General features: G+C 40.4%; 1 protein-coding gene across 1 annotated transcript in view; it reads left to right on the top strand.

The window, feature by feature from the left end:
- The window catches only part of LOC144206056 (cadherin-4-like), a 206,816-nt gene that overhangs the window by 168,413 nt on the left and 12,254 nt on the right, over positions 1–26,149 (top strand). The window contains exons 6-11 of the mRNA XM_077730752.1: positions 1,087–1,231; positions 2,128–2,300; positions 9,172–9,309; positions 14,912–15,097; positions 16,634–16,890; positions 19,456–19,598. Coding sequence (XP_077586878.1) covers positions 1,087–1,231; positions 2,128–2,300; positions 9,172–9,309; positions 14,912–15,097; positions 16,634–16,890; positions 19,456–19,598 — 1,042 coding nt within the window. The remainder of the gene's footprint in view (positions 1–1,086; positions 1,232–2,127; positions 2,301–9,171; positions 9,310–14,911; positions 15,098–16,633; positions 16,891–19,455; positions 19,599–26,149) is intronic.

Here is a 26,149-nt window from a genome sequence, read left to right as displayed (position 1 = left end):
ACGGATATTGGGTGTAGGACAAATCAGACATATTGTGAAAGTAAAGTTAAATTAACCCCAAGGAGACCTGCTGAAGCAATTTCAGTGGAGGTAGAGAATGGAAGCAAATGGTGACGAAGACAGTATCTTCACCTCTCATAGTAGAAGAACCCATTAAAGGATTATGCTTATTCTATATCCTGCCGCAATGAGCCAGCGAGCTATTTCCCTTATCTGACTCTCATGTCCGCGTAGTAGCCAGAAATATTATTCCCCATCAGCCAAGCTCAGATAAAAGACTACCTCAATTTTCGATACATGGTAGAGCAATTAATTGTAAATTAAATGGCACTTTATTTTCCCCAAAGCCTTTGTCAGCATTGGAGTTTTCATCCCCCAACCCCTTTTTGATAAATGTACCTTGCTTTGCTTTGGGAAAGCTATCATATTCTGCACTGGCTCCTTCACCTGTGCTGAGTTCTAACATGATTATAGATTAGCCACTCTTCCGTTCACCAGAATAAAAGAGAAAAAGTACCACATGATACTAATCAATCAAACCTTTGTTTATTCATTCATTTATTTATTTTTTGAACCACTTTATCCTCATTATCGCGGGGGGTGCCGGAGCCTATCCTAGCTGACTTCGGGGGGATACCCCGAATCGGTGACCAGCCATTCGCAGGGCACGAGGAGACGGTCAACCATTCATTCACACACTCATACCTAAGGGCAATTTAGAGTGTCCAATCAGCCTACTCTGCATGTTCATGGAATGTGGGAGGAAATCGGAGTACCCGGAGAAAACCAACGCATGCCCAAGGAGAACATGTAAACTCCACACAGTTGGGCTGACCTGGATTTGAACCCAGGACCCCAGAGCTGTGAGGCCGACACGCTAACCACTCAAGTCGCCACCTTCGTTTTTGCAGTAAATAAATATTTTGTGATTTTAGCTTTCAAATATTTCATAAGAAAATGTTTCAGGGGGGTACTTGGACAACATGCTTCCTTTTCCAACACACCTCTAAAATGTACAAGCAAATTGAACAACATGAATCACACACACTCTGTTTCATTTTTCTTTTCTTGTCTTTTTTTTTTTAGCTCCGAGCACATGCTGTGGATATGAATGGAAACAAAGTGGAGAACCCCATCGATCTATATATCTTTGTGATAGACATGAACGACAACAGACCAGAGTTTAAGAACCAAGTCTATAATGGATCAGTGGATGAAGGCTCAAAACCAGGTATCAGAATGGAATCAAATAGCTTGAATAGTACATCTATAGGCATTGGTCTTGCTTTAAGCTTTGTTGAAAAATGTTGGATATGCCCACCTTGTCAAAATAATTATCTTTCTCTCTCTCTCTCTCTCTCTCTCTCTCTCTCTCTCTCTCTCTCTCTCTCTCTCTCTCTCTCTCTCTCTCTCTCTCTCTCCATCTCTCTCTCTAAGATTTTTTTGTGCTCCAGTGGTTTCGATGGAAGGCCAATTACAGACTTGAATTACTTTACTAATTAAAGAGTCATTACAAGGACTTAATCCTGTCAGGCACGATTTAGGACACCCGTACAAAGGGCTTGCACTGAACCTCTTAAGAGTGGGGCTTAATGTAATTACCTCCCCCATGTGTGACACATTCTTTATCTCCTTCCTATCTATCGCACTATCTTCACAAGAAAAGCATAGGGCGAAGGACTGATTAGCCCCTGCACTTTAAACCAAATTGAGCAAGGGCCTGTCCTGTTCTTTTTTTTTTTTTTTCTTATCCCACACTGAATGCTTTCTTCTTGCTATGAAGCCTTCACAGTCTTACTCTGAGCCCCGTCATTTCCAAATTGTTGCTTTGAAATGTAATGAAGTTTGAAATTGGAGCTGTGGTTGCAATGATCCACAGACAGGGGCTGTCACTACTGTGATATGACGAGGAACTCTTTATACTTACTCCATACATTGTAATAACAAACCTGTTTTCTCCCCCGTTAATTGGATTTATAACATTTCAGCTAAAAAAACAACCGTTGTATATTGTATTTATTTATTTAAATCTGTTCATTTATATTTTTTAGACGGACTCACATAATAGAAAAAGGCTTGATTAATCTGTTTGTGTTTTTTTTTCATTTTGGCAAACTTTTTCATCAGGAACCTATGTCATGCATCTGTTTGCTTTTGATGCTGATGACAACACAACGGCCAATGGAATGGTGCGCTATCGAATATTGTCCCAGACACCACACAGTCCCATCCCAAACATGTTCACCATCAATAGTGAGACGGGGGATATAGTGACGGTGGCACCTGGTCTCGATCGAGAGGTATGTAATATACTGACTCTGAATTTCAGTAATTTCATGTCTAATTTCATGTTTTTTCTTTCGCTCTGCGATATTATAATTACCACAAAAATTGTGGTTTACATTTTATTTTCATATGGCACATTGAAGCGCCCACTAAGACACAATCTTGAGCCTGGCTTCTTAAAGAGTTAACAATATATATATTTGTATTCAAAACAAGAAAAGGTTGAAAGGGAATATTGAAATGTTGTTATTTTGGATTTTTCTGGGTGACTTTTGAAATCAAAACTGTGTTTAAAGGAGAAACAGATAAAGAAATACCGTGAGTGGGCCTGATTGCCAAGTGGTTAGTGCATAGGTCTCACAGTTCTGCGGTCCAGTGTTTGTTCCTTCACTGTGCGAAGTTTGCATGTTCTCCCCGGGCCCGCGTGGGTTTCCTCCGGGTACTCCGGTTTCCTCCCACATCCAAAAAACATGAAGAGTAGGCTGGTTGAACACTCTAAATTTTCCCAAGGTGTGAGTGTGACCATGAATGGATGTTCATCTACTACTGCCCTGGAATTGGCTGGCCACCGGTTCAGGTTGTTCCTGGCCTGGTGCCCCTAGTTGGCTTGGATGGGCTCCAGCACCCCCTGCGGCCCCTGTGAGGATATATTGCAGAATAAATTTATTTGACTCATGTCGACAATTAAATTCTTCTAATGACTACATGACAACTTGATAAATAAGATCCAAAGATGACGGATGAAAAATAAAGTGAAAGAACTACTGCATAAAAGACAAAAGTCAAGAGTCAATTTGGAGTTAATTTTTGACAATTCAGACCTGAAAGCATAATGATTCAATCCGGATCGATGATTTTAAGTGAAATAGTCTCAGTCAAATGTATTGGGGGTACAACTTGTCGGGGTTAATGTAGGATTAAAACGTCTACCCTGATGAACACACAATTGTTGTTGTACTTGATATGGCATTCAATCTGTTGATAATAATAATAATGATTATAATAATAAAAATAGTAATAAGAAGAAGAAGGAGAAAATAAAAAATAGAACAATAACGATGATGATGATAATAATAATAATCAGACATAGGCTTTGTCATCATTGTTGACTCGACAAAAGCATAATTGTCATCATACCCAGGTGCGTATGACGAAATTGGTAGTGCTTCTCCACAAGGTGTTCTTTCCCCAGAAAAATACCCAAATAAGTGATGATTTCAGACCCGTTGGCATTCTGCCGTGATGGATACATCGCATCACCCTCTGAGCGCAACAAAATCCTGCCAACTGCAGAAAAATTTTGCCTCGCAGATGCCATTAAAAGAAAAAGACGGATCACTTACCTCTGACTGTCTCCTTACTTACCTTCAGTCAGCCAGTAGGAGGCAGATCAACGTCCTTCATGTTACCTCACACCAAAGGTATTACACAGAAGGGACTGTGTGTGGTGCTACCGCAAGTTCAGAGTCCTGATGGCTGTGGGAAAAAACTGTCGTTAAGCCTATTTGTCCGTACTTTGTGAGACCTGTAGCATCTGCCAGGGGGCATCAGCTGGAACAGGTTGAGACCAGGGTGGTATGTGTCCCGACAATGTTCCCTGTTGAGGTAAGGAGGGGTGGCAATGTCTTCCATTGAGGGCAGAGAGATGCCTTCCAGGGAGTGTTAATCACTCTCTGCATGGCCTTTTTGTCTGCTGCCGTACTACCAGGATACTACACTGTAATGCAGTATGCCAGGGTGCTCTCCACGGTGCCTCTATAGAAGGTTACTAGACGCTTAGTCTCCACGTTGTTTCTCCTGAGTACCCTGAAGAAATGTCGTTTCTGGGCCTTTTTCACAACTGCCGTGGTATTTGTAGACCAGGAGAGCTTATCCGTGACGTGGACGCCCAGGAATTTAAAGGACTGGACCCTGTCTACATACTCCATTTACGAAGAGTGGGGCCAAATCTGTGCTGCTCAGCGAGCACCACAAAGACAAATCGTTGACCTCTTCTCTGTAGGCCGACTCATACCCTCCTGCAAATTTGATGATCAAGTTAGACTGGTGGGTTGGTGTACAGTCGTGTGTACAGGGAGTACAGAAGAGGACTCAGCCTTGAGGGGAGCCAGTGCTCATTGTAATGGAGGAAGAGAGGTGGGGACCAAGTCTCACAGTTTGTGGTCGGTTGGTTAAGAAGTTATTTATCCAGCAGCTGATGGAAGAAGATAGTCCAAGGTGGGAAAGTTTGTCAGCCAGAATATCCGGCATTAGTGTTGAAAGCTGAGCTATAGTAAATGAAAAGCATCCTCACGTAGTTCCCATGGTGCTCCAGGTGGCTCAGTGCTGTGTGTATAGCTACGGCGATGGCCTCCTCGTGGGCCTATTTGCTCTATAGCAGTGGTCTCAAACCGGTTCCACATAGGGCCGCAGTGGGTCCTGGTTTTTGTTCCAGCCGATCCAGTGCCGACATTTTAACCAATCAGGTGTCTTTTAAAATAAGTAGTCAATGAAAAGCATCCTCACGTAATTCCCATGGAGCGGTGAATTTCCTGGTTCTCGAAAATTTTCTAAGTCCAAAAAATGTTCTAAGTCCGAAGATTTTTCTAAGTCAAAAGGCAGGACGTCAGAATGGTTCAGTCCGAAGGATGCACTATCCTCGGATAGGCTCGGGCAAAAGTCCCGCTGAATTTCCTGGTTCTCAGAAAAAAGGATGAAGGATGTCAAATGGCGGTGTCTCATCAAAAAAAGTTTGATGTGGTGGACGGACCCCGATCGGCTCGGAGCGAAAGCCCCGGTGAATTTCAATGTAATATTTTTCTTTTTTCTTCCCCCAAAAAAACGCGAAGCTCTGAAGCCGCGATGGTGGAACCGCGAAGTAGCGAGGTCACACTGTATTATATTTTGAATTTACGAAAAAAGCTCTGGAACCAATTCATTTCGTAGGTAGAAATACAGTGTGTTATGACAACTTTTCTCATATCAAATATTCATTCATTGAAAATTATTTTATTCTTTATTTCTCTGTCAGACCGGCACCAGGTGACGGCGGACTGGTACCGGTCCCCGCCCTGGCTGTTAGGAACCCCTGATTTAAATAGTTTGGAACGATCCCAATGTTTTGTTCCAACAGTACAAAATGGATATATTTAGCAAACAGTCCTTGAATATTTTGGATTGTGATGCTGACTTTTTTGTGTGACTTTAAAAAAAAAAGCTTTTCTTGAAGTAGAACTCATGGGAATGCAATGTTCACTCTTCTGCAAATCCCTCCTGGCATATTCTTTGCAGTCCGTGTCACTTTTATTTAATAACAGACTTGTTTTAATGAGGGTTATGCGTATGGAGGCGGAATTCTCATTTGGAACTGTCAACCATACTCTTTATTTAGGTGAAGCCAAAGGCAAGTTTTTTTTTTTTTTTAATGAAAATTCTTTGCATTTCATTTGAGGATGTTTTTTTCATCATTCATGTTCAGTCTCTTTCTGCATTAGTTGGAGACTTTTGAGGTTGATCACAAAAACATGAATAGCTAACAAACATCCTTGAATGTCTGGATAATTTCTTTAGGAAGTATCAAGAAATATCTACAATGCGCAAACCCTTTTTTTACACCATCACAAAACATGAATAGCTATCAAATATTTTTGAATTTATGGTTTATTTGTTTAGGAAGTATCATGAAACATCTACAATATGTGCTTCCTTCCCCCATCCTCCATTTTCCGTGTAAAGGATGTTAGGCTCTATAAAACAAAACAAAACAACAACAACAAGGAGAGCAAAATATGGGATTCTATTTTTGTAATCCTTTTCCCTCTGCTTCAACTGTGTCCCAACAGTTTCTTAGTCTTTACTTCTGTGTTCTGTCCTTCTGAAATAACTTTTTCTGCTTTCCAAACTCCCACGTTTGGTTTGGACCTTTAAATGCATGTTGACAGTAATAGACCACAGTCCTCCAGAGACGGCTGGTGCTGCTGCAGTGTTGCTGCAACGCTGAGCGGTTCAGAGGAGTTGTACATAATAACTCCCTTGTCTAATTAGTGTGAGTGCTGTATACATGCCATACACTGGCTGATGGGACAATCAAGTACACACCACCTCAAAACAAGGCTACCCAAAGTGGAGCAGTGTGTACGCACATGTTTGTCCGTGGTGTGTTTGTGCATTTGAGGTAATGAGGGTGTTCATGTGAAGTTCAATATCTTGTCTAACATCAGGAACATACCAAAAGAAGCTGTCTGACCTTGCTGATGTGGCGTCATGCCCTAATTGGGATATTTACTGCATAATTAGCAGGTTAGAGAAACACTTGAAATGTAATTTGGAATCTCGGTGACAAGACACATTAGCCAGACAGTCGGCTGTGGCGCTCTGTCCTTTCCGCAGCCCATTAACTACACCATGGGACAGTAGGAAAGACAGAAGAGGGCGGAGGGGAGAGATGGTGGTGGTAAGGTTCCCACTGCAAGTAGATGATCACGCAGACACACAAGTATGCCTAAATACAAAATTCCATCAACCATATTTTTCATTCTCTGTTTAAGAAACAGTGTCATTCAAGATTTGAAATGACATTCATTATTCCCTATTCCTGTTTAGGATGGGCAAGGCGATTGTAGTTGGATCCACGGCAATTAGCAGGGGAGTCGATTCACAGTAAACTACAATTTATTAAACAAAAAGCACGACCGAGTCGGCAGTTTTACTAGGAATCAAAACACAACAAAAGGCACGACTGAGTCAGGCAACTAAACTATAAATGAAAGTGTAAAAAAAGCACGAATTATACTTGGAATCAAAACAACAAAAGGCACAACTGAGTCGGCGCTAAGAACCCAAAATCCTAATCACAGAATACTAGTATCAAGAGTCTCAACCAGGTGTAGGTTACGCAGGGCGGCAAGCAAGAGCAAGGGACACTCGCAATAATCCGGCAAATGCTGGTTGTGGCAAGCGTCCTTAAATGCCAAAGGCATTCATCGATTGGGGGTGTGTTGATCATCTATTAATCTTCTGTTGTGCTCTTCTTTTCACATCTGTCCATCATTGGCACTAAATCTAGTCATTCATTCATTCATTCATCCTCCATACCGACCATCCTCGAAAAGGTTGTGGGGGCTGGAGCCTAACCCAGCTGTCTTCGGACAAAAGGCAGACTACACCCTGGACTGGTTGCCATTTTGTCGTAGGGCACACATAGACAAGCGGCCATCTGCTCTCCCAATCACACCTCCACCAGGGGTCATCAAACCTGCGCCTCCCCTCACCAAAGTCAGTCGAGTGAACACCAGTGGTCCCCAAACTATTCCACAAAGGGTCGCAGTGGGTGCAGGTTTTCGTTTCAACCTGTAAGAGGAAACCTTTCCACCAATCTGCTATTGTAGAAATGCAATCAGTGGATTGCAGACAGTTGCTTCTTTTTTCAGCAAAAACCTCATTGGTTAAACTGTATGTGTTGGATGGGTTGGAACAAAAACCTGCAGCCACAGTACCTCTTGGGGACCGGTTTGGAGACCTCTCCTCTATACCATGAGGTGGCTTGACTTTGGTCATGTTTTTGAGAAACAAACAACAAGAAATCAGCCATATTTCAGGGGTTACTGTGCCATCAAAAGAATAACTTGGGAGTTTGAATTCATTCATTCATTTTCTAAACCGCTTGATCATCATAAGAGGGTGTGGGAGCCTATCCCAACTGACACTTATTTTAATTATTGGCTGACACTGATGGCGCTAGATGCCCATTTCATTCTGACTAATCGAGTTGGCAGCCATCATTCGCTGTATAGGACAATTAACGTTGTCAGTGGCAAAGGAAGATCATCATTCACATCCTGCCACTTTAAATGAATTTGCCGTCTAACATTGTAAATGGAGGGCATTGAGTTAATAGTAAATAATGATTCCATTTCTGTGCAGCCTATCCAGACAAGGGTCACGGTGGGTGCTGGAGTTTAAGCTTGTCCCAGCCAACTATGGGCAACCATTTATGGCCACGCTCATAGCTAGGGTCAATTAAGAGTTTTCAACAAACCTAAAATGCACTTTTTTAGGATGTGCGATGAAACCGTAGTAGTTAAAGTAAAACCACCCAGGCCTGGGCAGGACAGGCAAACTCCCCACTGGAAGGAGGGAACCCACCGAGGATTGACCCCTCGATTTTATAGCTGTTAATAAGACGTGCTAACAACTTGTTCACTTTTTGGTTTATTTGGAGACCATAACTGCAATGTTGTCATGTCTTGTTAGGGTTTTGGATGGAGGTGCATGTTTTTGCTTTTCACCTGTTGTGTCCCTCTGGGCTTCCCTTCCTCTTGTGACCAGCTGCTTAGACCTTGTCTGTAGATTTAAACCCTATGTGTTTGTTAGTTCTTGTTTGGACCATATGCTTTGTACCATGCCACATTTCCATGCCAAGTTCCTCGTTACCCCATGCCTTTTACGTTAGGTCTGATTTTGTTATTTGATATTAAGTCCTTGTTTTTTTTTAAAGACCCTGCCTTGAGTAATTAAATTTTGTGAGATTACTACATTTGACTTCCATTGCCGGCTTCCCTGCATTTGGGTCCAACCACGTTCCACAACCGAGCTAATCGTAACAAATTAAGTTGTAATTTTGCGTTCCATAAATATTTAATTTATCAATTACTTCATTTGTTATTGTGAACAGATATTATACTTTATTTATTAAATGCCCACATAGATGGACCGTAGGTATTTTTTATAAGGGTTTGTTTGTTTGATTGTTTATTTGTTTTCTCATTAGCAAAAATAGTCACTTGCCCGAAATTGGGTTTAGTACGTACATGTTGCTTGTTAAAAGAAAACACAAAATTCTGAAAGTAATTTTGTACCTGACACAGAAAAATGACAACATTATTTTTCTTCTTTTCACATTCACAGAAAGTGTCCCAGTATACCATAATTGTGCAAGCCACAGACATGGAGGGAAACCTGAATTTTGGTCTTTCCAACACAGCAACTGCCATCATTTCCATAACCGATATAAATGACAACCCTCCTATGCTAACAGCCAGAACGGTGAGTGTCTGAAAATGCAGGAAGGAAGAATAGTCCATGGTCCTTGAGTGTTACAGAATTACAAACACTGAAAAACACCAACATGAAAAGTCTGAAAAACCTATAGACAGGTGGAAGCTATTGTTGTGACAATGACAGTGTGACACCGCTCAAATGCCCATGAGAAAGTCAGTGGGAAAAGGGGTAGAATGAAAAAAGATTTTCTGTAGAAGCATAAGTGGAACAAATGCCACTTTCTCTTTTTGTACAAGATAGCACACACAAGCAAATGAATGATCCATATAATTGATTTTCATTGCTATGAACCTGCAACCAGGAAAATATTTATGGTTGTTCTGTTGATCGTAATATTCAGAATAATTATTACATGAAACAAGGTCATTAGTTGAGAGGTAAAAATTGAAGTCTAAATTAAATCCATGTTGTATTATGATAGTATTATATAATGGATGATTTAATCAACCTAAATAGATATCGATTTAGCTGCATTCTCAGATAATTACTTGGAAAAACAGGAGATTTCGGGTTATTAAAAAGTGTGGTATACTTTATCATGCTCTTGTTGTGCATTAATCAATCTGTAGTGGAGATTAGAGTTCATTTCTGGGCAAAAACTGGAAGGCGAACCAATCGTACATGTTGATTTTCTTCGACGCTCCAAGTGTTCCGTGAAAGACGGAAATATGATGTGCTGCAGTGGACAAAATATGACATTAGCACTTACCCTCGAGGCAGTTAAGAACCTTTAACAGTTAACATGTTAGCATGTGTCAGACATGTAAAAATGGTATGGTGGAAATATTCCGAGAATGGGTAACTAAGGATGAGCAAAAGAGGGAAAAAAAACATTCACAGATAACAAACATGATGAGCTGGGAATTGATGAGTGGGCCAACATGTGGACGCCAAGAAAAACGAACATAATGAGTAAATGAAGGATTGTTCAATTTCAGCAGCGTTTCCCCAGCAACTTAAAAACAGACATCATATGTTGTAAATTAAAGGCCAATTGATGGACTCACTATTCAGTTCATATAAAATGTCTCCTGTAATGGAAGTATAAAGGGAGTAAAGAAATATTAGGTATGTTGTGTTCTTAAAGATTAGTTTCATTATTGAACAACAACCATGTTCTTTATGAACGCAAAAGACTCAGTAATAGCAAAGCTGAATATTTTGGGAGCTTCGCCTGGGGCTTTTTTAATTCTAGCTATTTAAGGAGCATATCTGTGTGTTTAAGTGACTAATACTTAGCATAATTATTTGGCAACTTAACTTAAATAAAATATCTGCATCTTTTTCACTAGGGAAACCAATATGACGGTTCAACATCCCCATGTATACATTTTTGACATTCAAAAACAAATTAGTGACCAATATGGCAACTTTTCTTTGCAAGGACACTTAGCATAATTATTTGGCAACTTAACTTAAATAAAATATCTGCATCTTTTTCACTAGGGAAACCAATATGACGGTTCAACATCCCCATGTATACATTTTTGACATTCAAAAACAAATTAGTGACCAATATGGCAACTTTTCTTTGCAAGGACACTCAAAATCCTGCAATCCATGAATTATGTCCGTGATTTTATCTGCTCACGATCAATATTGCATGCAACAGCAACCACAGCCTCCCAGAAACCGTTCAGAGAGGTCTCTGTTTTCCCTCCGTGCAAATGATGCTGACCAGGATGATGTCCATCATATATATATATATATATATATATATATATATATATATATATATATATATATATATATATATATATATATATATATATATATATATATATATATATATATATATATATATATATATATATATATATATATATATATATATATATATATATATATATATATATATATATATATATATATATATATTTCAGCAACACGGTTATTTATTTATATATTTAGTCATGTATTTATTTATTAACTTATTACCTATCTATTTATGTCTAAAATTATTTTCCTATTTCTGCATCCAAACCCTCTTGCTACTGAAACAACGAAATGTCCCTAATACGGGATGAATAAAGTTATCCAATCCAATCCAAGAAGGAAACACCTTTTCTCTATTGATTCAGATCAGGTGAACAAGGACAACATGTCATTAGTTGTTGTTCTTTTAGGCTCTTTCCCGCCAGATATGCAATGGAGTACTTGGTTGTGTGTGATGGAGCATTGTTCTGCATGAAAATCATATTTTTAGATATGCATGCAGAAAGATGTAGTACCACCTTGTCTTCCAGAAACCGGCAGTAGGATTGGGAGTTGAGCTTGACTCCATCCACAACACGAAATTTTTATGAATCGGCAAGCTGATTAAAGATGGATACACAACAACTAAAGAATGAAGGAGTCAATTCACAAAAACTAGAATTTATGGAACGAAAGGAGCACGCCAAAAAACACAAGTCTCAGAAGGGCAAAACAAAAACAGCACAACCAAGTCAGCAAATAAACTAAGGATCAAAAAGTACAACAAAACAACTCGAGCAAGTCGACGAGTATGCTAAGGTTTTCAAAGTACAAATGTCAAAAACAGTGAAATGTTGGGCAAGCAGGACGGTATTTGAGGCCAAGGCACGCAATACTCCGACAATGGATGTGACCAGAGTTCGTAAATAGTAGGGAGTAGAACATGACGAGACGTGAGACATGGGATGCCTTTTTATGGAGCTGGGGAGTAAAAGCCTGATGGCAACTAGATTCACAATCGTGTCTACTTCAAATGAGCCCACAAACTTCGGGCCCAGTTTTCTAGATAACCCGGGAAAAATGCAAATCCTGTGTAGAGAGCCACACCATCTGGCCTGGTTGATAGATCGAGGCAGGTTTCCTGTGACGGTCAACAATCCCTGGGATTACCATGTGGACCAGTACTGCCCTAAGCTCCCTTCAGACTTCATGGGCCCGTCGACGGTGGGTTTGTACTGACGGAACCACCACCTAAGTCGACTGGCATGGCAACAGAGGAGGTTGGTATCGATAGGCGCTCATGAAAGGACGAGGGTGCTGTGTGCATACTCAACCCATGGGAGATGCAGATCCCAGGATCTCGGGTTGTGGAGGGAGACACAGCAGAGGGCCGATTCCAGATCCTGGTAGGTGCTTTATGTCTGAGACTTGCAAAAAGCTTCCAAGACTCGTGAAACAAACTGGGGCCCATCAATCTGGAAAATGTGAGTTGCCAATGAATTAGCAGTTCCCAAGGCTTATGGAAACTTCGGAAGTGTGATGAGGTTTGGAGCTTTGGAGAAACGATCCACTATCGGAATGGCAGTATGTCCCGTGGAGCGAGGAAAGCCAGTCACGAAGTCAAGCACGAAGTGGAACCATGAACAAACAGGGCGAGACCGGCATGGCGCGGAGCAATCCCGCTGGTGCCTGATACACAGACTTGCCTTGGGTGCAAACTGAGCAGACTGAAACGTAGTCCATCATATCCTTACAATAACTCCCTTTGATGCCTTTTTCACAAGGTCCTCGACATCCCACCTCAATGCACCTACAATCAGGTTTCCCAGGAGATTGTATCCTCTGCCAATTTGTATAACTGGACAGGGCATCGGGTTTGGCATTCTTTGAACCTGAACGGTAGATGATAGTGAAATTGAAATGCCTTAGGAACATAGCCTAACAGGCTTGCCGTGGATTAAGTCACTTGGTGGCCATAAAGTATTTCAAGTTCCTGTGGTCTGTGAAGACCTGGAAGTGCGCCACCACTCCCCACAACTACTGTCTCCATACCTGCAGTGCCTGGCGATGGCCAGTAGCTCCCGGTCACCCATGTTATAATTTGCCTCTGCTTGGCTGAGGCGGCAGAGTAGACTCCACAGGTATGCAGGCTCTCGTCAACCTTGGACCTCTGGCACAGGTCGGCCCCCACTCCGGAGCTCGGCGCATCAACCTCGACCACAAAAGGCAGTTCAGTATCCAACTGAAACTGGAGCATTTGTGAGCGTTCGTTTAAGACCTAGGAATGCGGCCTCGGACACTTAGCCTAGTAAGTAAAGGGCATGTAAACTAAATAAAGGCCTCCATGCTATAATTGCAGATAAATGACGTGTGGAAATTTGCAAAGCAGAGGAATCATTAGACTTGGGGATTGGCCACTCTACCACTACCCTGATCTTGGCTCAGTCGCACCTTATGATTACGTACTAGCAAGGCTCATCTTATACAAAATTTAAAAATAATGATTTGTCATGTCCTGGTTACATTATTTTTTGCATTATTTTTACTGCCCAAATATGTGTGGTTAGCATCTCTGCCTCACACTTTTGAGATTGAGACCGTCTTATGTGTAGTTTGATGACTTTAGGTTATCTTGAAGAATTTGAAGGCAATCCTCCTTCTTCATCATCCCATTTACTCTCTGTAAAGCACCAGTTCTATTGGCAGCAAAACAGCCGCACAGCATGTTACCACCACCACCGTTCTTGATGGTGGCATGGCAACCTCTCAGTCCATGGAGATGCAAAACATGCTTGACTGTGGACACTGACACCTGTGTTCCTGCAGTTTCTAATTCTTGGCAGATCTGCTGTTTTGGTCGTACTCGATTGAATCTTCACCCTCCTGACGAATTTTCTCTCAGCAGCATGTAGAGCTCCTTTGACTTTCCCATTGTAGTGTTTGTGGGTGTTTGCATCCAATGAGCCCTATTTGAATGGCCTCAGAGAAGGCACCAGCTATAGTTACTCATAATGACTCACAAAAAGTTAAGAAGCCATGCCATGAAGATCATTTCACTGACACAACTTTCTAACCAGGAATAATGACCCGCGAGAGGTGGAGATTCAGTTGTCTGGTTAGCTTCATCCTCTGACTTTGGTCAATCCACACAATAACAGACAGCAGCTCACTTGTACTCAGGTTTATCAGAACATAACATGTGCACTGCAAGAAGACAACTAAAACCCACTAATTTTCCCCCAAACAGATGTTCTTCTCTTCCTCTTTTGATGGCTCCTCTTTGCTTTCTTCAATTATTTTTTTTCTCTCCACTTTAGCTTTGAAAGGGACATCTCATCTCATTTTCTGAACCGCTTTATCCTAATTATGGTCAGGGGGCTGCTGGACCCAATCCCAACTGTCTCCGAGCCAATGTGGACGCTAATGTGTTTAAATGAAGTGTTTCAAAAAAGGCAACAAACTTTCAGCCAGCGCCCCGGTGTCCAATTGTGTTGTATCACTTGTTGTAAAGATCACAAGTCTGATCATTGAGGTTTCTACATGAAAAGCCCCACTTATGAGAAATGAAACACTCATATGCTCTAAACCAGCGGTGACCAAGTTGGGTCCTCGAGAGCCCTTATCCATTCATATCCTCTCCCACACCTGAATCAAATGATCAACTCATCAGCAAGCTGTCGAGAAGCTTGATACTGAGCCCAATTGTTTTATTCAGGTGTGTTGGGGGAGGGAGACATGGAAAACAAACTGGGTTGGGGCTCTCGAGGACAAGACTTGGCCACCCCTGCTCTAAACCAAGCGCCACACTCTCAATGCACAAGATATCCTTAAAGACAGTTGTCATAAGATATTGATTTCAAATTACAGGTTATATTCTCTCTATTCTCTGCAGTTTTCCGGTGAAGTTCCTGAGAATCGGGTGGATATTGTGGTAGCTAACTTGACAGTTATAGATGCCGACCAACCTCATTCCCCCAACTGGAATGCCATTTACAGGACCATCAGTGGTGACCCTTCCGGGCACTTCACCATTCGGACTGACCCTGTAACCAATGATGGCATGGTGACAGTGGTAAAGGTAAGCAAATCACTTTGTAACAGAGACGTTCATCACATTGTTGCTTCTCTTAACTTTATAGGTACAATGAAATATTCATGCTTTTGATTTTTAATAATGGCAGACCATGTTTTTGACACATCGTATCCATCAGAAAAAAAGTGATAGTAAAGAGCTTGTAAAGAAACCAGAAAGTATCTAGTGCTCAGAATTGCTCCATTCTGAGCTACTGTTGTCCTGCCAACTCGAACTATTTCCTTAATTAAAGTTGAACTCCCAAGCAGGTGTATCGTTATCCAAGTTCATTTAAGTTCCATCTAAAGTTTATGTTATGTTATGTTTATGTTTATGTTATGTTACAAGCGCGTTTCCGTCTCTCCTATACTTTCTCTCTCTCGTCCGTGCACTCCACCGCTACGGTATGTCTGTACTGAGTAATTAAAAAAATTTAATATTGAAAATCATAACCACTCGATAGGAATTTGTTAATTTCTGAGTAGGTGGTGAATTAGAACAATTAAAAAGATGTTTTACATTGTAAAATCCTATTTTTCCACAGGGAGGGAACGGATTAATTTGCATTCATTAATTTTCTATTGGAAACATTTATTTGAAATATGAGTAAATTGACATACGAGCTCGGTCCCAGAATACATTAAGCTCATATCTCAAGGTATTACTGTAACTATGAACTGGTAAAAGATATGTAATGTTTTCAGTCATTTGATTTTGTGCTCTGTATTGACATAATCTCAAAAGTTTTGTGATTGTAGGTGTCAAAAATAGAACAACAACTGACTCATTCACATTGGAATGTTGCTTTTTTTTCGTTAGATTTTTAGCTGTACATTTTATAATCCATCCCTCACACTCCCCAATGTAAAATTGTGCAGGTGTCCAAATAGCCACAAGTTTCCACAGTGACCCATGGGATATTATGAAGAAATCATAAAATAAAAGATAGTATTCCCCCCCTGGGAATGACAAGAAATAGAAAGCCTCGATAGGTAAACAGAGAGCTACTCCAGGGAACAGCGGCATGGTTCAGAGAAATCATGTCTTACGTAAAGTCAAGACATTATAAGAGACCCACTTATTTCCCCCGGTGTGTTGCTGGTGCACACAGGATGACACCCACCAACCACATATGAACAACCTCCCATGGGGCACCTAAGCCATCTGTGAACAAAACCAAAAGTCTTAACTAGAGTGTGTCATATTTATAGAGCTCTCTGGGGAGATGCCAAGAAGGCATTCATATTTCAGGATATAGATAATAGGTTTGACAATCAACATAAGTAAAAAAAATACACATTAATGAGTCATTAAGGTATACAAATCAAAGATGATGAACACACAAATCAGCAGAAGACGGATGGAAGTATAGACGAGGCAAAATTTTAAAGGACCCAGTGATGTGCGATAGTGGAAGTAGCAGAGTTGTACCTATTTATGTCTTTCAATGTTTTGTTTAAATCTGGATCCTAGGAAAAGTTGAATAATGGAGATCAAATACACAGTACTACAATAACTCTTTTGCGTTGTCCTTTCTTCTAGGCAGTTGACTTTGAAATGAACCGAGCCTTCATGCTGACAGTTGTGGTGTCCAACCAGGCCCATCTGGCCAGTGGGATCCAGTCCTCCCTTCAGTCCACGGCGGGTGTCACCATATCAGTGCAGGATGTCAATGAAGCCCCATACTTCCCCACAAACCCAAAACACATCCGATTTCAGGAGGGCGTTCCAGCCGGCACAAGTCTGACAACCTTTTCGGCCACGGATCCCGATCGACTACAGATGCAGCAGACAATCAGGTACTAGCAAAGTATATTCTTTTACAGAATATTATTTCAGCACATTTTTAGTAAAGCCTGGAGTGTGTTGACAAACAAAACGATAAACTCCATGGACTATGCATAGTGAATCTTATTTGGTCATACTTTAAATCCTAACTAGAATGAAAATTACATTGTAAAACACTGAAAAACACAATGCATCAGATAGGGATCTAAACATGACATATAAATCATTTTGTATAATGTCTGATTTGTACTGCCTTTTTTGCATCCCACAAAGATACGTTTGTCAGTAGATGATGAATTCATACGACACAGTGTCGGGATATAAATGTTGTTGAAACATCTAAATGTGAGGGGGTGATAAAAGGAAAGAGAAAAGGGACTTGAGCATGTCCGCCGACTCTGGGTCAAGGTTTATACTTTACAGGTGCTTATCAAAGGAGAGACAGGCTGACAGCATCCTGTTGGGAACAGAAGGAAGGCAATGTGGACAGTACTCGGTGGATGCACATGTACGTGAGAGGAAGACTCATGCATCACTTGTCAGACACCTATCCAGTAAGGTCGAGACATGGGACTGGAGACACAGGCATAAATGATTACCCAAAACACCTTGCCAAAGCTGGAGACATGCATTTTTCATCCTCTAGGTCAGGAGTTTGAAAAATAAATGTCATATTTCTTCCTGCAGCTTGCTAAGATCACTCATCTGTCCGGGATAATCATGTCATAAGCATAACAACCAAGTCCCAAATGAGAGAAACCTACAGAAGGAAGGAAGTTTTACTCACCAACAAAATCCTCGGTTACTAATAATTTTCTGGCTGCTGGAACTGTTTCACAAAAGTTTGTCCCAGACTTTATACCAGTTTATTTTAGGCGTGAAATTGTTTGTTTTGAAGTCATTATTTGGTGGAAATATCAGGTACTGCAGAGCTTTCAAAGACTTAAGTCATGTTTTCTTGTGGTTGGGTGTGTTTTCTCTTGTGTGTCCTGTCCGTGTGATTGCAAACTTGTTTCCCATTTGTGACCCATGTGTTCGCAGTTGTCTCATCAACCCCTGTCTGTGTATTTAAACCTTGTGTCTTCGTATCTTGTGTAATAATACATACATACAGCCTTTGCTGCAAAAGAAAACCAGCGTTACCGGAGCAGTAGGAAAGTAATATATTACAAAAATAATAATAATAAAAAAAAACAATCTCTTACTAAAATGTATCTATGTTACTTGATAAAACGATAAAAATTCACTTTTCAAAATATCTGTAGTAACACGACTCAGAAAACATTCACTTGCATGAGTTCCTTCAATTGAGCCATAAAGAAAGCCCAACAAACATGTATCCAGTAGACTATTGATAGGTTTTGTCTTAATAAGTAAACCAAGCAGTTCATGTAGCCATTGTAGCATCTCCTTGCGGCAAAAAAACATTTCCCTTGTCTCACTGCCTTATGCTGCCAGCCCCGCTGTGATGAATTCACTGTATTCCAGCTAAGGATTTTACAGTCCGCCTGATTGTGTCCACAGGCTTGCCTGGCCTGTGAAAGCCTCCGGAGTGTGGGAATGTCATCTTTGTGAACCCTTTTTGAAACATGCTGCTTCACTCAGGATCATGCTCACTGCCTGCTGGGAAAATTCCAACCCTCTTGCTGCAGGATAAGGATTATATTCTCCTGTCCAACGTATAATTTCCCATCCTCCAATTCCAGAAAACAATAAAAAATCACCTCTTTGTGAGACAAAACATGTATGGCAATACAATTCCACACAAATATGTCTAAACAGAATGTACAATGAGCTGCCAACGTGTCAAATTCTTCCTGCTGCAGAATATTTTGCGGTCAATGGCAGTGAATGAGGTAAAGGCCAAGATTCCAAATGCTGTCAAATTCTAAGATAGAGTGAAAGTTAACTAAAAAGAATGTAGTTGACTTACTCCATCGCAATCCCATGCAGATGAAAATATACTGACAGTGATAGGAAAATGTATAAACACAGAAGTAGCAATATGAGGTAAGGCATTGCGGGTTAAAAGATAGATTAAGGTAAATTACAAGTGTGAACTGAGACAAATGTGGCAGATGAGAAATACTATGAGTCCTTCTTTGCCCGTTATCCCATAGTCGATTTTCATGTTTAAAGATCACTACACAGATGCAACCAGTAAACTGGAACCAAAAAATGGGCCTCATATTTCTGGTCACTCATGGCACCCATTCATATTGTGCAGGCCCCTATAGATATCCAGCTATTATAACACTAGCAAGCAGTTTAACCTGCTCTCCCTGAAACAAACCCCTCTCATACTGCACAAGAAGAAACACAAAGCAATTGTAATAGTGCTTAACAAGGAAGCTAATTGACCACAAAATGTAGTAGATAGGAGTGAGAACGTGGTGAAATCGACTGTAGGCTGTAAGCTCCGGAAAAGAAGTCAATAAGGAATTAAAGTCTGTGAAGGTTAGGGACTCATGACTTAATAGCACTTTGTGTGAAAGATCTATATATGCACATGCACAAGAAAGTGTATAAATGCTTGTAAACACCAAAATAGCCTATTGTCTTGTGTCTTGTTTTAGGTACTCCAAGCTGAATGACCCTGCAGACTGGTTGTTTATTAACAGAAGCAATGGGCAGATCATGACCACGGCAATCCTCGACAGAGAGTCTGTTTTTGTCAAAAACAACATATATGAAGCCACATTCCTCGCAACAGATAATGGTAAAAACCTCTTCAAATACTAAGCATGATGTGATGTGATCAGTACATTTGTCATTTGTATCTAGACCCATTATTCCTGTTACTATTTTCTAGCGGTTCCTTTACTTCTTTTATTGATCATCACAAACACTAAAGTTATGATGAATCATAAATATCAACATAATAAAGAAAATTATACTTCTGCTTGTGATGCCACAGAGGTCATAAATGATATAGTTGAAGCTCTGGACAAGAAGCTGTGCTGTTTGTCCCTTTTTCAGATTATTTGAAAACTGTTGATCATGTTACTTAAATGAAAGATTCCAAAAATATCTTACCAACAGAGCCTGAAAACGCAAATGAAGAAAATAAAGCATCCCCCCCTAGGATCTGTGCTCAGTCCATTGTTTTTCATTGATTCATTTTACGTACCACTTATCCTCCATCGTTATTCATTATTTACATAAATGAGCTTAGAAAAAATATTTTAAATGGAGCGCCCCGGCGGATGAGTGATTAGCGCGCCTCACACTTTTGGGATGCAGGGTTCAAATCCAGGTCAGAGACCTGTGTGGCATTTGCATGTTCTCCCGGAGCCTGCGTGGGTTTCCTCCGGATACTCTGATTTCCTCCCCCATTCCAAAAACATGCATGGTAGGCTGGTTGGACTATCTAATTGCCCCTAGGTTGCCCTGGCTACCAATTCAGGGTGTCCCCCACCTTTTGCCCGAAAGTCAGCTTGGATAGGCTCCAGCACCCCCTGAGACCCTTCTGAGGGTAAAGCAGAAAGGGAATGAATGAAAGAATATTCATTCATTGGCTTGAAGACACTGTTATATCCTGTTCAGTACCCACACTTGCTAAGACCTCTGAGTTTTTACAACTTGATTGATCAATGTTGAAATCGGCAAATTACTCAAATTACTTGTAAATACAGACAAAACAAAATGCATTTTTTTGTTAAGTCAAAGACTGTTTAATCAAGGCTATTTGGATTTATTTATTTATTATTAGCACATCTGCCTCACAGTGTTGAGATTTGGTTTAATCCCCATTGGAATCTGACCTTCCTGTGTGAAGTTTGCATGTTCTCCCCATGTCTATGTGGATTTTCTCCAGGTACCTCGATTTCATGCCACATCCCAAAAACATGCATCGTAGGCCGGTTGAACTTTCTAAATCAGGGGTGCCCAACTCCGGTCCTAGAGGGCAAAAAATCCAGTCTGTTTATACAAGGAAGTGGGGCAGACTTCTGTTATTTAATCCAAATATTTTCCTCAAGACTGCTTTGACCAAGTGAAAAATGACATTTTGCTCTTTGCATGCAAACCAAGACAAAGACTTGAGCTGTCGTTGTAGTCTCGGCCAGCTTCGTCAAAAGTGCACCATTAAAAATTGGGGTTTTATTTTCAAATGATGAAATAATAGATTTTCAATTGCCAGGTTTGTTTGCAGAGTCGAATGGTCGTAAAGGTAAATATTTATCATTCATTAGTTCTTATGTGAATGGAGCCCAAGACGCATCCACGCAAGGAGTGTCTCTCCTTTTCTGCATCTCGGGGCAATATTATGGTGCAGTAGGGTACAATTACATTTCATAATGACGGTTATTTTTTTAAGAAAGCTGATGGCAATGTTACATAAATTCTTTATTTTTGGTACAATTGTAATACTTCTTGATTTCCCCTTTTTTAAATACCCTTCTACAAGATTCTATCATTTAATAGGTAAGCAAAAATAATTTAAAGGCCTTTAAAAGTAAATTTAAGTCATTATATTTTGTCCACTTCTGAAGACATTTTTGGGCATCATTATTCTGACAAGCTGATGACATGTTGTCCAAACAAATGGTTTTTCAAATCCAAAAACAATGTTAATTTTTTAATAACCACTCTAAGGGAGTGACAGTTCATTGTTTTTTTTTGTTTTTTTTTCATATTTACTCAGTCTAAATGTCACTCACAAACAACATTTGTCTGCCAACTCATTCCAAATGATAGAAAATGTATTTATTTTACTGATGAGCTTTTTCTTAATGAATCAAACAATGGAGGAATTTAGGTAGGTTTGAAGGAAAATGAGGACATAGCATCAGAAGGTTTTGAGGTGAACTCAAGAAGAAATTGGCATAAATCTGGGTTCCACACAGTAGCTGATCCTACGGTCCCTCTTATCGTCCCTGCATGCTTTCCTTCTCATGCATCCAATCCATTTGACAAATATATCACTTGTGAGAACAAAATCACTGCAAACCAATACATGTCCCTTTCTCAAGTGTAAGTGCAGACAAGCTTTCCCACCATCAGATTTTCTCCCATCCAAATTACTTTATCAGTGACAGGCAGTTGACTATTTATTTAAAATTGACTTCACTCTGAAATATGTATTGCTTTATGCATGCATGTCTGAATCTTCTCCTTTGAAATATAGGCATGTATCAAGACGTGAATTTGGAATGATTGACAGCAACAAATATTTCTACACAAAAGTGTAAACTGATCCGGCCCGCAGTAGACACCCACGTATAGTATGGACTTTGCAGACTTTTAATTTATTGACAAATTTAGCTTTCCTTGTGATTTCAAGTTATTTAAATTCAATGTTAACCTCATTGATTCAACAATAGGTTCTTATATATATATATATATATATATATATATATATATATATATATATATATATATATATATATATATATATATATATATATATATATATATATATATATATATATATATATATATATATATATATATATATATATATATATATATATATATATATATATATATATATATATATACATATACATATACATATACATATACATATACATATACATATACATATACATATACATATACATATACATATACATATACATATACATATACATATACATAGATATATACTGCCCTTTCCCACCAGGGAGTTAAGGGCAAACCTGCCACCAAGACCTGCTAACATCCTTCACTTTTAAGTTGTTTACTGTTCAGGACTTGATGTGATTGATGACAGAATGTGCTGATGTTCCAGCCATCACAAAATGTGATGGATTATGGAAGAATTAAGTAGTCCAGTAAAACAGTGAGTAGCAAGGTGGCATGGGGAGGTGGTGACACTCAGATGAAAGTATCGTTTCTCCTTAATTTACAGTTTTTCCTAACTACAGTCATATCACCTCACACCCTCTTACACACTTAGTAGTACCTTCCTGATGGTTTTGTTGATGTGTAAATATGTGATTTGCAGAATACGAACCAGACTTACCACTTGTATTTTTTACCGTGCCTCAATATGCCTGAGCTGCTGTCATAGAAAAGACGGAATACAAATCCTTTTGAACAATTTACAAAAACATAATTTTTTATTTAGCTGGTTAAAACCCACATAATTCTCCTATCAACCCTCGCAAGCTGCTTCAACTTGTCCCCCATACATGGCTGGGATTAGGAAAGCAGTGGCATGGAAAAATGAGGATGTGTGAGTTTCCCTGTGATTGTGTGTTCGGCATTTGGGTACCGGGTGTACTTTTATCTGCATAATGTGAGACTGTGCACATATTGTGCAATGAATGTGCAGGTAGCCACTTGTTAAACAGTTGGTATTATGTAAATATGGGTCAACACAGGAAGTTATTGAAGGATTTTGTTGATTGAGAAAAAAAACTGTTTAATGCATCACAATCTCTTCCTATTAACTCATTCAGCTCCACTTAAGGTTTATGTGTGGTCATCACAGATTTTTACACATTACGATTGTAATGGAATCAATTACAATCTGCCAATTTTTCACTTGCCGTGTTCAGCTTTTTTTAACATGGAGAATGATAAATCTGACTCTCTACAAAGCCCCAAAGTTTTAATGTGCCTCATTGGAGTTTAGTCTATTGCTCTTGTGGTTTATTTTGAATTGTTTTATTAAGAGAATTCACCTAGAGAGAATAATATTTAGGACAGGGGTGGCCAAGTCCGGTCCTCGAGAGCCCCTATCCAGACTATTTTCAATAGCTCTCTCCTCTACCCCACTTCATCAACTAATCAGCAAGCTGTCCAGAAGCTTCAGACCAATCTCGGGTATTTGATTGAGGTGTGTCTGTTGAGGGAGACATGGAAAACAGACTGAAAAGGACTCTCAAGGACTAGACTTGGTCACCCCTGTTTTAGGAAGATTGAAGGGTAAAGGTGAAAACAGAGAAAATTGAATAGCACAAAACAAAATCATAATTATGCTACCAATGTCATTAGAACTAGCGTTGAAAGTTCATTATGAGTATTCTGAAAGGGAGGTATATATCTATTAACTTGAGGAACAGTTGTACCTCTACATGAAAATACTTGTAAATCCAAAATATGCTGGTTTTGCAAGCCTTGATAGGAAAAGTATAGATACCAAACATCAAACAATCAAAAGCCTTTATTGTCACCATACAGAGCTGCGTATAACGAAATTGGTGGTGCTACTCCACAAAGTGCTTTTTCCCAGTAAAAAAAACATCAATAGTAATATAAAAGTATAAAAAGTCACATCCCGGCTAGTTAAATTCTAAAACATTGCACAATCTGAGACATTGCACATTGTTATTGCACACCACGAAGTTATTGCACAGAAGGGATTGTGTCATGCTAATCCAAGTTCAGAGTCCTGATGACTGTGGGAAAAAAAACTGTCCTTAAGCCTATTTGTCCGTGCTTTGTGAGACCTGTAACATCTGCCAGAGTGCAGCAGCTGGCACAGGTTGTGACCAGGGTGGTATGCCAGGATGCTCTCCACAGTGGCTCTATAGAAGGTTACCAGAGGCTTAGTGTCCAAGTTGTTCCTCTTGAGTACCCCAGGAAATTGAGTCATTTCTGGGCCTTCTTCACCGTTGCCGTGGTGTTGTTAGACCCGGAGAGCTTGCCTTTTGGCGTAGACCCCCAGGAATTTGAACTGGACCCTGTCTAAGCATACTCCATTTATGAGGAATGGGGCCAGATCTGTGCTGCATTTGCAAACGTCCAGGATTTAGTTTATAGTTTTTGCCAAACACCACAAAGACAGTTTTTTGACCTGATCTCTGTAAGCAGACGCACCCCCCCCCCCCGAGATGAGTCCAACCACAGTGGTGTCATCAGCAAATTTGATGATGGAGTTAGACTGGTGGGTTGGTGTACAGTCGTATGAGTTCAGGGAGTACAGAAGAGGACTCAGCACGCAGCCTTGAGGGGAGCCAGTGTTCAGTGTAATGGAGGAAGAGAAGTGGGGACCAAGTCTAATAGTTTGTGGACAGTTGGTTAAGAAGTTTTTAATCTAGTAGCAAATGGAAGAGGATAGTCCAAGGTGGGAGAGTTTGTCAGCCCGAATATCCGGTATTATAGTGTTGAAGACTGAGCTATAGTCAATGAAAAGCATCCTCACGTAGTTCCCATGGTGCTCCAGGTGGCTCAGTGCTATGTGTATAGCTACGGCGATGGCATCCTCGATGGACCTATTTGCTCTATGGCAGTGGTCTCAAACCGGTTCCACATAACGCCCCAGTGGGTCCTGGTTTTTGTTCCAACCGATCCAGTGCCAACATTTTAACCAATCAGGTGTCTTTAAAATAAGTAGCACCTGACTCTAATTAACTGATTGCACTTGCAAAAGGTATCCTTGTTGAGTTGGAATGAAAACCTGCACCCACTGCGGCCCTTTGAGAACCGGTTTGAGACCACTGCAATATAGGCAAACTGGTGAGGGTCAGCTGAGGGAGGGATTGTATCCCTGATATGGCGGGCGACACACTTTTCAAAGCTTTTTAGGGACAGGGATGATGGTGGCAGATTTCAGGCAGGATGGGATGATGGATTGTTGCAGGTAACAATTGAAGATCTTTGTGAAAACACCAGTCAGCTGGTCAGCACAGGCTTTGAGCACCTTGCTAGGTACTCTGTCAGGGTCGGGAGCCTTCCAGGTTTTCACAGTCCACAGTACATCTCTCACTTCATGTTCCTGACACTCCAGTGTACTGCTGCAGGGTGGCAGTGAATGTGTTGAGACTGGGTCTGATTTGTCATGAGGGACCGGCAGAGATGGTCTGATCCAGCCAGGTGAGGGAGGGGTGTGGCTCTATAAGCATGTTTGAACATGGTCTGGAGTTTTATCTCCTCTGGTGTGACACTTCATGTACTGGATAAACCTAGGCACGACAGTCTTTCAACATGCTTTGTTTAAGTCACCAGCGGCAATAAAGACTCCATCGGGTTGGTCAAGCAGCTGTTTGTTTACAGTCGCTAGCAGAAGGCTAATGCTGTTCTAATGTTAGCATCGGGTGGGATGTAAACAGCCATTACAATGACGATCGTTAGCTCTCTAGGTAGATATAACTGCTAAGAGCTCTAAATCCGTGGAGCAGTGAGTGTTAATGATCATACTGTTGCAGCACCATTTGTTGTGTATGTACACACCAAAGTCTCCCTCCCTTGCGCTTCCCTATTAGTTCTTTCGAACGATAATTTAGAAAAAACGTCAGGCTAGCTAGCGATACTGCAGCATCGGGGATTTGCGGGTGTAGCAACGTTTCAGTGATGAAAATAATGTTGCAGTTCCTGACA

This window comes from Stigmatopora nigra, chromosome 1 (genome assembly GCF_051989575.1).
Source record: "Stigmatopora nigra isolate UIUO_SnigA chromosome 1, RoL_Snig_1.1, whole genome shotgun sequence".
Taxonomy (NCBI): domain Eukaryota; kingdom Metazoa; phylum Chordata; class Actinopteri; order Syngnathiformes; family Syngnathidae; genus Stigmatopora; species Stigmatopora nigra.
The sequence above is the reverse complement of the archived record's forward strand: the minus strand, read 5'-3'. Positions and strand labels throughout refer to the sequence as shown.